Source organism: Chinchilla lanigera, unplaced genomic scaffold (genome assembly GCF_000276665.1).
Source record: "Chinchilla lanigera isolate Chin_1 unplaced genomic scaffold, ChiLan1.0 scaffold00008, whole genome shotgun sequence".
Lineage (NCBI taxonomy): Eukaryota > Metazoa > Chordata > Mammalia > Rodentia > Chinchillidae > Chinchilla > Chinchilla lanigera.
The window spans coordinates 5,584,136-5,598,935 of record NW_004955409.1 but is presented as its reverse complement, the minus strand read 5'-3'; the positions used below and the strand labels follow the sequence as shown (position 1 = coordinate 5,598,935).

The window sequence follows — 14,800 nt, the reverse complement described above, 5'->3', positions numbered from 1 at the left end:
ACAGAGCTACCGCCAGGTTCGACTGAACGAGCTCTTACAGGAGCACTCGAGAGCGGCCAATCTCATCGTCCTGTAAGTAGCCTTGGCGATGGCAGAGCGGAGCTTTAGGGTAATGGGTCCATCAGCCTCAAAGCTCATGGCTCTTCTGGTGGGAAGGCTTTGTTTTGTTTTGTTTCGTTTTGTTTTGACTTGCTTTGTTTTAAACTGTACCATGTGGGATTTTAGGCAGCAAAGGAAGACCCTGACAGTTGGGCCCTGGGGCTTCCGAGGGCCTCCCTTAGACTTCCTGCCAAGCATACCACACCATGGGACAGGGGCCTTGCTCTCCTCTTAGACCTGGGCTCTGCTCCAGGGACCTGAGACCCTGAAGTCCTTGCCAGCAGCCCCGTACGGGCCCCAAGGTTTGCAGGCATCAGCCGTGGCCTGGTGTCATAGCAGACTTGTGCGGCTCCTTGCCGTGTGGGAAAAGGCCACCGTGATAAAAAGCTGGTGGGTTTTTCCATTTTCACACTTTCCCTCTTGAGCCCTACAGATGTTGGGCGTGTGGTCCTGTAACATATTAATGTACATTTAGTTAAAGATTGTCAGGTAAACATGGGGAAACCTCCAACTATTTTATCTTTACCTCGTGAGCTGATTCCTACGTGTGAAGGCAGTATGTATTCAGACCTGGCCTAGATCAAGAACTATCCACCTCCAACACTATAGAATGCTCTCCGGAATGTGGTGGTAGAGGTCCAGTAGCTGGTTCCCAAAGTTTCTCTCAAATATAGGAGTTTTAAACTACTGCGGGGAAAATTATTTCCACCAAAATTAAACAGTTCAGAAATGGTAGGGATGTTACCACCTGTGGGACGTTTCACTGTTTTTTACTTTTTCTTCCATGTGACCAGGAGTCTTCCTGTGGCGAGAAAAGGATCCATATCGGATTTGCTGTATATGGCTTGGCTAGAAATACTCACCAAGAACCTCCCTCCTGTCTTACTGGTTAGAGGAAATCACAAAAATGTTCTGACATTTTATTCTTAAGACATGAAAGGTGAGAATACATGTCCACTGGCTGTAGGAATAATTTAAAAAACATGTGCCAGTACTTCACATTATAAAATCCGATCTATGGATATGCAAACCTCTGGAGACAAGCCTACCAGATTCTACATAAATTTTCTGTATTTTTTTATTAGTCAGTGGGAACTTTTTTATCTCCCTCTATCAACTAAAAGGAGCATCTAAGCCAATGTTACTACTACAAAAAAAAAATCACTTTTGTCATTGCTGTTGGTAAATAAGAAATTAATCTAAGCCATGCTAGCTAATGCTCCTGAGAACGACCAGGGTGACTGCAAGCTCCCCCAAGCAGGTTCCCTCTTTTGTTTTTAATGGCATTTGCAGTGGGGCCCTGGTTCAGGCCTCAGCCCACAGCAGGTCTCAATAACTCGTATTGACAGGCTGGTTCCATGACATGGGCAGTCATGAAAGGAAAAGAGCAAGCAGGTAGGATCCGTGATAGCCTGTGGCCTCCTGAGAGGCCTGTGACTACAAAGAAGATTTAAAAATCAATAGCTGAAAACTTTCAGAAGCGCTGGAGTCTACAACATGTTTAAAGCAGTTACCTAAATAGGGTTTATTTCAAGTAATAGATAATATACTTAAAGAGATCTGAGAGATCGTTGATAACACACAGCTTGAATTTGCCACAAACTGGAGGTATATTAACTGGGTCAGAAGGGAACGTATTCCAATTACAGTCACACTTGGGTACTCAACTGCTTTGAAACTCCTCAAATTTGGTACAAGATGCTTTCTGATACAAAAATTTTGTCCTGCGGCTGGGGATTTAGCTCAGCGGCACAGCGCCTGCCTGGCAAGCGCAAGGTCGTGAGTTTGATTCCCGGTACCGGAAAAAACAAAACAAAACAAAACAAAACAAAACAAAACAATTTAATCCGGGTACTTTTCCTTTGTTTGATACTTGACTTGCAAGCTAGAACTTGCTGGTGTCAGTGGCCTCCTGATCACTGCCCTTTCCAACCGAAACAATGTGTTTGGTACATGTTGCTTCTGAGACTTAGCACCCCTCTCAGAACCAATCAACAATGAGAACTGGGTACCACTGTAACGACCCATATGCTATTCTTAACCCCAAAACAGGAATTGCCCTCCGTACTAAACAGTTTGAAATTCCCACCACGTATTACTTTACATGTATTTTCTAATTAAGTGGTTAGTACAGATGAAATCTACATAGATGTCTAATTGAAAACCAAGTACCACAAATTTTCAAAGCATTCCTAAGAAATATATCCCAAATCATATATTTAGTTTCTTTGTGTAGTGATTATCTGGACTTCAAAGAATAATTAAAATGTGCATAAATTTGCAAAATTCATAGGACATAGGTATTGATTGTTTCATTTTTGTGCATATATCTGTAATACATAAGTTAATCACATGGACAAACCAACAAAAAAATTGTTTTTCTGATAAATGGAATGATTTTTTTTCCTGACGTGTTCTGACTGTTCTGAGAAAACATATGCGGAAAATGAACCTGAAATAAAAGCACTAAAATTGGTTTGCTTTGGCCAAGGTCATGATTTTACCTGTCATCACTACGACCGTCGTGAATGCCTTACCAGTGGTGAGCCTGGACATTTTAGTCAGCGGCTTTGACCGAAGCTGTTTAGAGCTGGGATTCAGAATTAGGGTTTCTGATCCAGCATGGTGGTGCATGCCTATAATGCCAGCACTTGTGAGGCTGAGGCAGGAGGATCACTGAAGTTCAAGGCCACCTTGGGCTACACAGTGAGTCCAGGACAGCTGAACTACATAGCAAGACCCTGCCTCAAACAAACAAATAAAGATTAGGGTTCCCAAGCTCAGCCTTCTCAGAAGGAAGACTAGAGGAAAAAGTAAAGCTCAAATTGGATACCTGGGGCCATTTTCCTTACTTGGCCCTAGGTTAACATTCCTTTGAGCCCTGTGTACCCAAAACTTGAGGAGCAGTGAGGTGGGCATAACTCTTCTCTGAGGTACTGCGCAAGGCTGTGGGGAGAGCGGGGAAGTAGCAGGCCTTCTGCAGGCAGAAAACTGGCTCTGGCTTCTCAGCCCTCCTCTTGTACACTGGGTCCCTGTGGAAAGAGACAGGAGGTGTAGCTGCGGGCAGAGCCCTGGGGTGCGGGGGCTAGGGGTTGGAGGGATGGTGAGCTGTACTGCAGGCCCAGTGGCAGCCTCACAGGCACTCTGGAGCGAGGATGTCCCCTCGGAGAGGCCCCAGGAGGCCTCTGTGCTGCACCGGAGGGGGTGGCCTTGGGTGGCCTTGGGGGAGGAAGCAGTCCCTGAACCACCTTTGAGGACAAGTCCTTTCTCAAACAAGGTCAGCGAGGGACATCGCCATGCTTGCCAAAGGGGCTGTATACAGTGTAATTAGAGCCACGGGAAAGAAAGACAGAAAGGATGGAGAAAGGGAGAGAACAAAGGAAGGAGGGAGAGGGCGGGAGGGAACCTCAGACTGCCCTAAATTCAAGTCTCGGTCTCCATGTATGAGTCATGTAACTTCAGGTTAGTTATTTAACTTTCTGGGGTCTACTACCAAGAGGGTGACTGAAGTGAGCCGAGACCTGGGTTCCAGGTTGACAGTTGGGTGGCAGTAGGGGACTGCAGACTGTGAAGTCAAGAGGAGCCGCCTAGGGAATAGCTTAGGGTGGCACAAACCTGAAAAGATAGGGTTGTGGTTGGGCAGCAGAAGTTTTTTGTAGCCCTGTGCCCCTGCCATTGTCCTCTGCTTCACTCAGTTCTGTAACCCAACACCCATCATCTCTGCATCTGTAATCAGGTTTCTGAGCACGGAGGAGGATGTCCCACAGTCCTGTGCATTAGTGCCCAATAGTCTCTCTTTCTGCTGGCTTCATATTAGCATTGTTACCAAGTCCTGGGCCAGAGCTCCCATGCTGGGGATCCCGATGGACCAAGCTCAGCCATTTTTCCCAATTAACCAAACAGGGGGAAGGTGGTAAGGAAAGCAGGAAAGGATTTATTCAATATGGCCACACTGTGAAGGAGCAGAGGACCAGTGTTGGTCACTCTGTCTTCAGGGTATGACAAGAGCTGCAGGGTTATGTAAGGGAAGGCCAAGGGGGGAGTAGTAAATATGCCTGGTCAAGCCGTCTTGATCAATCTGTGATCTGGTGGATCATTATCTCAGGTCTGGCCTGCTGGCACTAGGGAAACCACTACTGCTCGAGGAATGCATCAGTCAGCTTTCCTGCCCATGGGACAAAATACCTGACATCACAACTTAAGGGAGGAAAGGTTTATTTCTGCCTCACTTTCACTGAGTTCAATCCATGGTTGACTGGATTTAAGGCAGAAAGAGCATGGTGGAAGAGGCTGGCAGTGGAAAGCCACTAACCTCCTGGCAGAGACAGAGAGGAGGACCCGGGAATGCACCCTTCCAGGTCACACCCTTTACGACCCGCCCTTTCCAACCAGGTCCGACCTCTCAACATGAGACATTTGCGGGACATTTTTGATCTAAGCCATCACAAGGGGACAATACGGTACCTATCATGAAGTGATTGCTAACATTTAGGGGAGGGGACAGAAAGCCTCAGTTCCAACCATGGGATGATCTGCCTGTAAGACTGGCTGTTCTCGGAATCCTGAAAATATCTTAGTTACTCTTATCTTGGTGTCTTCAGCTTCGAATGGGAAGAGAGGTTAGGTAAATTTAGGACTTTGTATTACCGGTCTTTAGGCACATTCCTTAAATGATTAACATGTCTGTGTGCTACACTAAGCAAAAAGCTGACCCCAAGTTAAAGGTAGCCAAGGAGCCGGTTTCAGGTCCAAGAAGAGTCAGTGCTTTTCTGTAAAAACAGCCATGAAGTCCCTGTTACGGCGTTCCTATCCTTTCCTCACAATGACTTTTCAAAATCTCTGTTTTTCAGTTGATGGGCTTGTCCTTATCCCTACAAACTTAGCCATCAACAGAGACAGGACACACTGGGACAGAAATAAGACCACAGTGGGAAAATTACCATGATGCCTCCCCTTAATACTCAAGTGTAGTAAACTTTCGATGGAAGTTTTAAAAGAGATTATAGATTTTTGGAGACCACCACTGCCCGCTACAATAGAATCTCTGGGAGTATTAAGCCCTAGGGATGTGCGTTCTGATGATACACAAGGTATTAGAATTACTGTTCCAATGTGTCTCTCTCCTTGTGAAGACTGGACTTGTCACATGTTGGAGTCTCTCTCTCTCCCTCCTTCTCCCTCTCTCTCCCTCTCTCTCTCTCACACACACACATACACACAAAAAGAAGCAAAGGTATCTCTTTTTCCATCACCTACCTAATCTCCTTAGAATTAACCAAAGATACATAAAAATAGGGAAACTCTGCATCATGGCAGGCAATAAGAAAAGGTCTCAGGATATACCTACAGAAGACCTTGGGAAAAGACCAAACACCTCCCCAGTTCACTGCTGGAAGTGAGACTAGGCTGTAGACAGAATGCAGTAGCTTCCCTGGGTTCCCTTTATCAGATATAAAGATATTCAGAAGCAGCTGTCATGAGAGGATGCTTGGCTGGCTTGGTGGGTATTCAAAGCAGATCTCCCGGATGTGCAGACAGCAGCACTTAAAATGAAACAAAATGAACAAAACCACATTGTGTGTGAATGCTTGTACACAAAGAGCATAAAAACGGGGGAAATGGTCCAAAAGAGAAAAGTGAAAAAAATCATACAATCACACATTTTAAGTAGACTCATATGATAGGAGAAAAACCAAACACAGAAGAAACAGAAAATATAAATGCATTAAGATTTATTACGGAAAGACTCATATTCAGTGAAAAAAAAAAATCAAGTTCTATATTTAAACATCAGGACCCGGGATTTACCTCAGTGGCAGAAGCGCCTGCCTGGCAAGGGCAAGGTCCTGAGTTCAATTGCGGAAAAAAAAAGCCATCACACTCAGAACTAAATATCAAAGGGATTAAAAGCTCACAATTGGGAGTGAAAAAAGAAAAGCTAAAATCAAAAGAATAACCAAAAATATATACAAACATTTGAACAAAAACTACAGTTGGCAATATTAATTTCAAAATGTAAGTCTAAAAAGATTAGGAATAACATGGGAGTATGATTTTAAATTTATAAAATACATACAGCCATAAAGTAGCTATAATAATAATAGTGCTTTACATAAGCAAACAGCATAGCATTGACATAAATAACACAACTACTGTTAGAAACAAAAGGAAAGTCTAGGAAGTCAATTTTCTTAGCAAATGGCTCATTTATATCACCATCTTTGACAGATCAAATATAGGAAAAGTTCAACTGTGTCTTAAAAATGGATTTAATACATGTAATGGTGCTTGCCCACAGAAAATACATCCCCTTTTAGAAATCTGTAGAATGTTTATAAAAACAACACATTAGATCATGAGAAAAACTCAATGAATTCCAAAATGTAGAAATAGTATCATATTTTTATTATAATACAATAAAACTTACATTATTTACAAATATATAAATCATCAAAAACTCTCACTGCGAAAAGAAAATTCTTCTAAATCACTCAGGTTAAAAAAAAATAGACAATACAATTTTAGGCTATTTAGCAAAAAATAACATTGAAAACTCCATACAGTGAAGATATATTTTATGCTGATTATATTAGTCACTCTCCCGTTGCTGAGCTAAAATACCTGACAAACACATAAAACAGGATTTCTAATTTGGCTCCAGGTTTTAGAGGGTTCAGTCTACGGTTGATGGCTCAAACACAGGAACAGCATGTTAGAAGGGATGGCAGAGGAAAGCTGCTCACCTTGTGGTGAGCTGTTTTCTGGCTAGAAAACAGAGAGAAGTGAGTTGCTAGGGACAAGAATATAGCCTTCCAAGTCATACCCAAATGAACCAATTCTTCTGATGAGGCCCCACCTCCCACAGCACGTTCAGTTATAAACTTATCAGTGGATTCATCCACTGATGAGTCTAGAGCCTCAATGATTCAATCACCTTCCCAAACCCCACTTCTGAACACACAAGCCTTTGGGGGGATATTTTAGATCCAAATCATAATACTGATGAAACAGGACATAGAGGTACATTTACAGTTACAGTTACAGTTACAAACAGATATTAATCAATAAAAAACTTTCAGTTAACATTTGGCTCAAAAATTGAAAACTATGAGAAGTAACCAAAAGAAAACATGAAGAAGAAAAACAAGGAAAAAAAGCAAGGTAGCAAAATTAAAGGCTCATGCTCAGGTGTCAGAGAGATGGGACCCAAATCTCAGTTTCCCCAAGTACTTGTGGAGGGATCACTGTATTAGCCTCTTTAGAAATCAGTTTATCATATGTAAAATGGGGACTATTAACAGTATCTACCCCCTTAGTGTTGTTGCAAGCATGTAAGATAGTGTACACTAATAGCTGAGCACAAATACTTGTTAGACTTTTTCAGAAAAGACAATAACAGTAAAGCTGAAAAGTTTTACTGCTATGTATTAATGTTGCTAAAACCTTTTAAAATGAATGACATCAAATAGATAAGCTTCTTTTTAGCTTTAGAATAGTAAAAAGATAAAATATAAGTATGCACATTTAAAAATATGCAAGGGACTATAGATACAACTTTGGAGAAGCACACCCTTTAAATTCTAAATCTGGTAAATTTTTAAATTCCAATGGACATTTCAATTTCTAGTAAAATATACATTACCAAAAGCAACTCAGGAAAAAATAGAATTCCTGATAAAAATCAAATACATCAGAATAAAACACAAAGATTGTTAAAAATACAGCTCTAAAAGGTTTTAATGCAAAGTATTTTTTCCAGGTTCCTTCTTTAAACATTGTGAGAAAGCATTACCACCCTATGTAAGCTGTTCCAAACAGGATTTTTCCAGTCTTCGGTTATTCTGCATAACTAGCACAAACTTGATGCCAAAACCACAAAAACTAGAAACTATAAATCCGTATCTTGTGTGAGTAAATATTGATTAATCAAAAATAAAATACTAGCAACTTGAATTTACTCATATTTTTAAAATAATATTCCACCATAATTGGAAATACAACTCTCCCAGGAATTCAGATATACCTTAGTGCTAGGAAATCTGCTAACTTAACTATATTTAGTGAGTGTTAGTTATCATTTACTTATTCATATTTATTTGGCTATCTATTTACAAATGTATAGAATAACTAGAAGAATGTACAGGAATCTAGTAAGCACTAACTCTGGAGAGAAATACAAGATAAATGGAAGATGACAGACAGATTTAATTTTTACTGTATACCAACTGTAACTATTCAATAATACTATTTTAAAATTTAAATGCATAAATGAACTATTTGCTAATAGGCTATATTTAATTATTAACTCATAGTTAAAGTGGCAATATATTGTGAAGGTCACATACGAAAAACTTAAGTAGAAAATACTCAATAATATAAGATAATATAGCAAATTTATTATCCTGTTGCACTTATTTATAAGCCATTAAACTATCACTGTAAGTTAAAAAAAATAGTAAAGTTGACTCAACTACATATTCAGGTTCGTTTTGTTGTTGTTTGTTTTTTGTCTTTGCTTGTTTTTTGCAGTACTGGGGATTGAACCCAGAGCCTACACACTAAGCTACATCTACAGTCTTTTAAAAAATTCTTATTTTGAGACAGAATCTCAGAAAGTCTCTAAATTGTCCAGGTTGGGCTTGAACTTATAATCCTCCTGCCTCACCCTCTCAGAGAGCTGAGATTACAGGCATGTGCCACTATGCTCAGCTTAATATCCACTTTAGACTGAAGAGAATTAAGTCTGTGAAGCCTGAGAAGTAAAGGTTGTCTCATAGGAGCAGAGTATGACATTGTGATCAACTCAAACTAGGACAAGCCTAAGTGATACCCTCCCTGAATGCATATACACATTTTACCATTGCTTCCATTTCCCTTGCCTTTCTTTTCTTTTTTTATTACTCCAGAAGATAATTTAATTTTCATTGCTCATACCCTCACAGAAATTTTGAATCCAATGAATATAAAAATCATGGATTTGGCCCAATTTTCTTTTAATCAGTTTTTCTGTTTCCTAATTCACAATTAACTTTCCAGTATATGTGTAGAGATTTAGTAGCAAGAGCAAGAGCGCACACACTGAAGTATGGAGAGTTTCAGCAGTAACTTGAGTTATGGTAATAACTGGATCTGTTTACACAGACACAGATGCAAAGCATAACTTTTCTGTTCCCATTTTTTAAGTCGGAAAAATGTGCTACCAACAGAGAAAAATTATACAATAGTTGTTTGTATCCTGTGGGAAACCAGGTACAACCAACGAGGCTAAGAAATCAAGAGGTCAAAACTGTCTACAATGCTATCTTAACCAGGCACCCGTTCTCCTGGACTCATTCCAGCATACAGAAAGACCCTGTTTTGCCCAGAACAATGATCACCATCTTCACCTAAGCCCCAATCCTCTACCGAGGGGAGGCCAGATCTCCACACCCCAATACCACACGGCAATTCTAGTGTGGCACTGACGTGCCTTCTCTTTCCACAAGCATTCTCCACACCAGGCTCCCAGCCCACTGTACTCCAGGAGCACTGTACCCCATCAGAGCCTAACGGAAGAAAGATGATCCCCCACCATGCCTGCTAGCCACCAACTCTCCTGGGGAAGTGGGAACAGGAGCCCACCCCCGGGGGCACAGGAACAGATCGGGCCTGCTTTTTAAGGCTGACTGATCCAAGACCTGGAAGCCCCGGGAGACCCTCAGCTACCTGCCTTCCTGGCCACACAGCTGCTTGTCTAAAGGCAGCTGCAGACCAAGATGCCTTGTCTTCCGATGGTTAACATGGGGGACATTATCCAAGGACGAAGACTCGATCTCATTATCTTCCTCTACTTCCTTTCCCCAATCTACATATCAAACCTACTTGCTGGGCTACCAACCCAGGTAAAAGGAAAATGCTATTGATTGTTAAAATACAAGAGTGGGTGGTGTCAAAAGGTACAGTGAATGATAAATTTAGGAAAGAAAAAGACTTATTACAGTAAAGACGCAGGGCCAAGAATAAGTGTGTTCAAAGTGAGGGGGAGTATTTTGATGGGGATTAATGTTTTTTACGGAAACAAAGTTTTTCATTTAAACATCACTGTATTTTATGATTACCTCTCCTTGAGCTAACACTTTTGGCAATTTCTCTCAAATAAAAACATGATAGTGAATCCTCATCCACATTATTTCCTGGGTCTGACACCAGGCACCTTCCGGCTCTTCTTCAAAATTAACATGACCATGAAAAGTAAAGGTTTTTAATCGATTCAAGACATCAAGGCCAGCATGACAGCACGACTAGAGACACTAGAGGACTCCAGAGCTGCTTCAGAAAGTGGCAAGAATGATGAGATAAGTGTGTCTGAAGAGGGGGCAGGGTTTTGAGGGGGACTCACGTCCATGTCTTTTACTATAATGAAAACTGTAAACATCCACCGTGTTTTTTGATGGCACCTATCTGTTGTAGGCCCCCTGGGGGCCTCAAAGACATTTGTGCCCTGATCCCCAGAATCCGTGAGCATGCTACCTCCCAAAGGAAAGGGACTTTGCAGATGTGATTAAGGTATTGACCTTGAGCTGCAGGACAATCCTGGGTCACCTGATGGGTCCCATCTAAGCACATATGTCCTTAAAAGAGGAGCACAGCCAGGCGTGGTGGTGCACGTCTGTAATTCCAGCACTCGGGAGGCTGAGGCAGGAGGATCATTGCAAGTGTGAGACCAGCCTGGGCTACAAAGTGAGCTCAAGGTCAGCCTGAACTGCATAGTGAGACCCTGTCTCAAAAAGACAAAAAAAAAAAGAGAAGCACATTTTACAGCTGTGCTCCGAGAACCAGAAGGGTGGCATTGGCAGCTGAGAAGAACTCAGCCTGACTTGACAGGTGGATGAAGAAGATCACAGTGGGGAGCACGGCTGCCTCCACAGCTGGACAAGGGAAGAGGTGGCTTCTTCCACCCCAGCACCTCTGGAAGGGATGCAGCCTCACCACCACCTTTGTTTTAGCCCTTCGAGGCCTGTGACAAACTTCTGACCTAAAGATGCAAGGTACGTACATTTCTATTGTTTAGACCACCAAGGCTGTGGCGATTTGTTACAACAGAAAATGGAAAGCTGGGGTTAGGACAATAGAAAATCTCCAGTCTCTCGAACCTCTACACTCTGGGACGCCTTATGAAAACCTTATTCTGCCAAACTCTTTTCAGTATCTTGCTACTCAGCCTACACTCCCATTGGAGAGCCTACAAAGGACAAACTGCGCCCCACGAAGCACCTCGGAGCCTCAGGAGAGCTGTGATGTCAACTGCGCTGTGCCATGAGGCGGGTACAGGAGGCCCAGGGAACCTCGCCCGTTTTCACAGCAAGAGCTCTGCTTGAACTTGTTCTATGTAGTGTACTTCAGCATAACATAAAGCTGAAAGAACAGCTTCCATGACTTTAAAAGAACTGCAGCTACAGAACCACGATAAACTGCCCCAGTTTTTAAGGCCTCCACAATGTCTCCCGACTCTACTCAACCTGTCTGTTATTTTTGTTAGTTCCCAGTAGTACCTTTCACATCAGTCACAATAATTTATTCATGACAGACAGAACAGGTATGCCTGTGAAAGGTACGGCTCCTGGACAACGCAAATGCTGGAGCTTGGGATCACTTAATCTTCTCTCACCTCTAGGAAAGCCTTTCTTGTCACCTCCAGGTCATTTCCCACCAGAAAACCAACTCAGCTTCCCCACTCTCTCCCCACCAGGCAAACGCTGCCTCTCCCACACCAGGGAGCATTTCATTACACAGAGCTACTGGGAGTCACTACGTCCAAACAAACAAACATCTCTCCAATCTCATGTGTCACTTTGTCCAGCTTCTTTGAGTCAATCTGCCCTAAGATCTACTTTAAGTCTAATTTTCCACTGTTCCCCTCTAACCCCCAACTGGGGCATCTGATCGCTTCTGATGGCTATGAGTGGATTCTAGAATTGCACTAGGTGCAGTGTCATCATTAGGCTACAGAAGAGAGTAGCCTATGATCCTGAGACAGCACATTCCTGTTTTCTGCTTTATCTCTTCATAGCCTAAAATGCTAACAAGCCAGGTATGGTGGCGCCTGGCTGTAATCCCAGAACTTGAGAGGCTGAGACAGAAGGATCTTGAGTCCAAGGCCAGCATGTACTACACAGTGAGATCTTGTCCCAAAAAGAAAAAGAAAGTGGCACTAACAAGATTTAGGGATGACTGAAAAGGATCATAATGTAGATTTTCAACAAAAATGAAAACAAAGGTAGGAGTTGACGCTAAATTGAACTACAAACATCAAGATGAAACATAAAAAACATAATCACAAGGTCTCCACTGCGGCCTGCCTTCCAGGGCATAGGTCAAATGCCCCGCACTCTTCCAATAAATGTTCTTAGTTGATTAAGCTAGTTCCAGTTGGCTTCTGTTAATTACAAGGGAAAGACCACTAATATATCCCTACCAAAAACAAAAACAAAGAAACCAAAAAACAGTTCTTTGGTTATGTATGTTTGGGGAATGCTTTGAAGCACATAGCCAATGCCTAGAAATTCAGTGTACATTAAAGATTACAAGATTACATATCTGTAATCCCAGCACTCTGGGAAGCTGAGGCAAGAAGGTCATAAATTCCAGCCCACCCTGGCCAATTTAGGGACGTATTGAGACCCTATTTTAAAATCTTTTTTAAAACAGTAGGACATTGGGGCTGGGGATTTAGCTCAGCGGCAAAGCGCCTGCCTGGCAAGCGCAAGGTCATGAGCTCAATTCCTGGTACCAGAAGAAAAACAAAAAAAAAATAAAAAAATAAAAGAGTAGGACACAGTTCAGTGTGAAGTCCCTGGGTTCAGTCCCTAGTAACACACACGCATATACACACGGAGTACGCTAGATGTATTACTAAGAACAAAGGCTTTGGCCCTGCTTATATTACTTAAGATAATGGTGCCTCTATTTCAAACAAACAAAAGCACAGTAGGTCTAGTAACATTGGTTAAACGTGAAAGGAATTCTTTCCAGGATGTGTTCACCTCAGCAGATTCTCCACAAATAAATCCCGACAGCCATAGTACTTTAAGCAGGGGTGAGCAACCCAATCACCCTGGAAATTCTGAGTAGCCAGTTGTGGTAAGGCTTTAGACGTTCGCCTCTCACCAAGCTCTCAGGTGATTTTCCTGTGGACTCTTGTTCTTGAGCCCTCTGCTTTTATTTACAATGGTGCTTTCAAATCAAACAATAATGTGTCTCTGGATGTAATTACAGAAATGTGGCCTCCCGGTACTTTTACTACACACTGGCATAATTCAGCCAGGTTTTCATCAGGATTACATTAAGTGAGATTGGGTATTGAGTATATAAGAGAGAACTATGTGTTCTGAGTGTGTACCGTAAGTATTCTAATCCTCCAGAACTTTTATAATACAACGAGGCAGTGATTTGTGAGTTATTCCAATATAGTTTTGTATATATCCTATATGTGTGTGTATATAGGTGCTTGGGGATAATAACACTGTTTCTTTCGGTTGTGATTAAATTAATACTGTAATTTTACAGCACAATATACCTGACATAATCACCACGTACATCTTTGTAAAGAAATAGCTTTATAATGGCAAAGGTAAGGAAAGACAACTTTGCTTGTAAAGTACTGATATGCTTTCTCAAAAGGGTGCAGGCTGGCACTAAGCTTATGTAATTGAATTAATCGGCGTGACTGATAACTATGTTCCGATGAAGATAACAGTATGAAATAAACTATGGTTGGAACATGTCTAATTGTTCTTAACTACAGTATCTTGACTTTATGAAGTATATGTTCATATCGAGTTATATTTCCATTGTCATAAAGAATGTCCTATTACACCCTTACTGGCTCGAAATCCTAACTTGTTGCTCTTTCCTAGTTGGACCTAGTTGGATTATGGCCTTTTCTTCAGTTTTAGTTCAGTCAGATGAGAAGTGATAATAATCAGCACAAGCACTTTCTGTATCCAAATTAACAGGAAAAAATGCAGAACACCATTTTAATGCCACTGAATCAAAACAGTGTCCCTGTGTAGAACACTCAAGCAGGTGCTTTGAAAAGCTCCATAAAGTATATGACTCTTACTAATCTGAAAGATAAAAGGCATGCACATGAGATTATGCAGTGCGAAGATATAGCTAAATGACTACTGAATGATACAGTAAATGTTATAAAGATAAGATTAGCAGGAGCCACTCCTGTTTGCAAACGAATTTCTTGAAAGGGAGTCATTGTAATCATTACATTTTAGGTAAGCAAGGACTCAATTCCTCATTGAACTTCCCTAGAAAACTACTAGAGAAAGTATTTCAGCACAATGAGGTTGTTCTTAAAGCACAGACAATATTTAAAGCGTTGGGAAGCTAGTGTAGGGCTAACTTCATAACCTCATTCAAGAATTCCAACACTTTAGAGGAACCAGCTAAGGGAAGGCACAAAGAAGGAACCGTCCTCAACAATACCCTAACATTTCTAGTTGCCCTTTCCTCTGCAATTGCTCTCTACTTTCCATTTATTTTGAGACTTTGAAGAGCACTAGGATTTCATTTCCAGTTTTTCGTGTCACTGGCGGGGATACCTGGAGATTCCAGCGTCCCCGAAACACGTCTACACAGTTATCCAGAAGTAATGGCTTCACCACCAGCTCCGCCAATCACCTAGTAGCAACTGGAGGGCGGGGTCGTC

General features: G+C 41.7%; 1 protein-coding gene across 4 annotated transcripts in view; it reads left to right on the top strand.

Moving 5' to 3' along the window:
• Positions 1 to 1,903, top strand: part of Slc12a1 (solute carrier family 12 (sodium/potassium/chloride transporter), member 1) — an 82,977-nt gene extending 81,074 nt beyond the window's left edge. For all 4 annotated transcript variants that reach the window (XM_005376700.2, XM_005376699.2, XM_005376702.2 and 1 more), the window contains exons 26-27: positions 5 to 72; positions 894 to 1,903. In XM_005376700.2, coding sequence (XP_005376757.1) covers positions 5 to 72; positions 894 to 1,029 — 204 coding nt within the window. In that variant the 3' untranslated portion in view covers positions 1,030 to 1,903. The remainder of the gene's footprint in view (positions 1 to 4; positions 73 to 893) is intronic.
• The last annotated feature ends 12,897 nt before the right edge of the window (positions 1,904 to 14,800 follow it).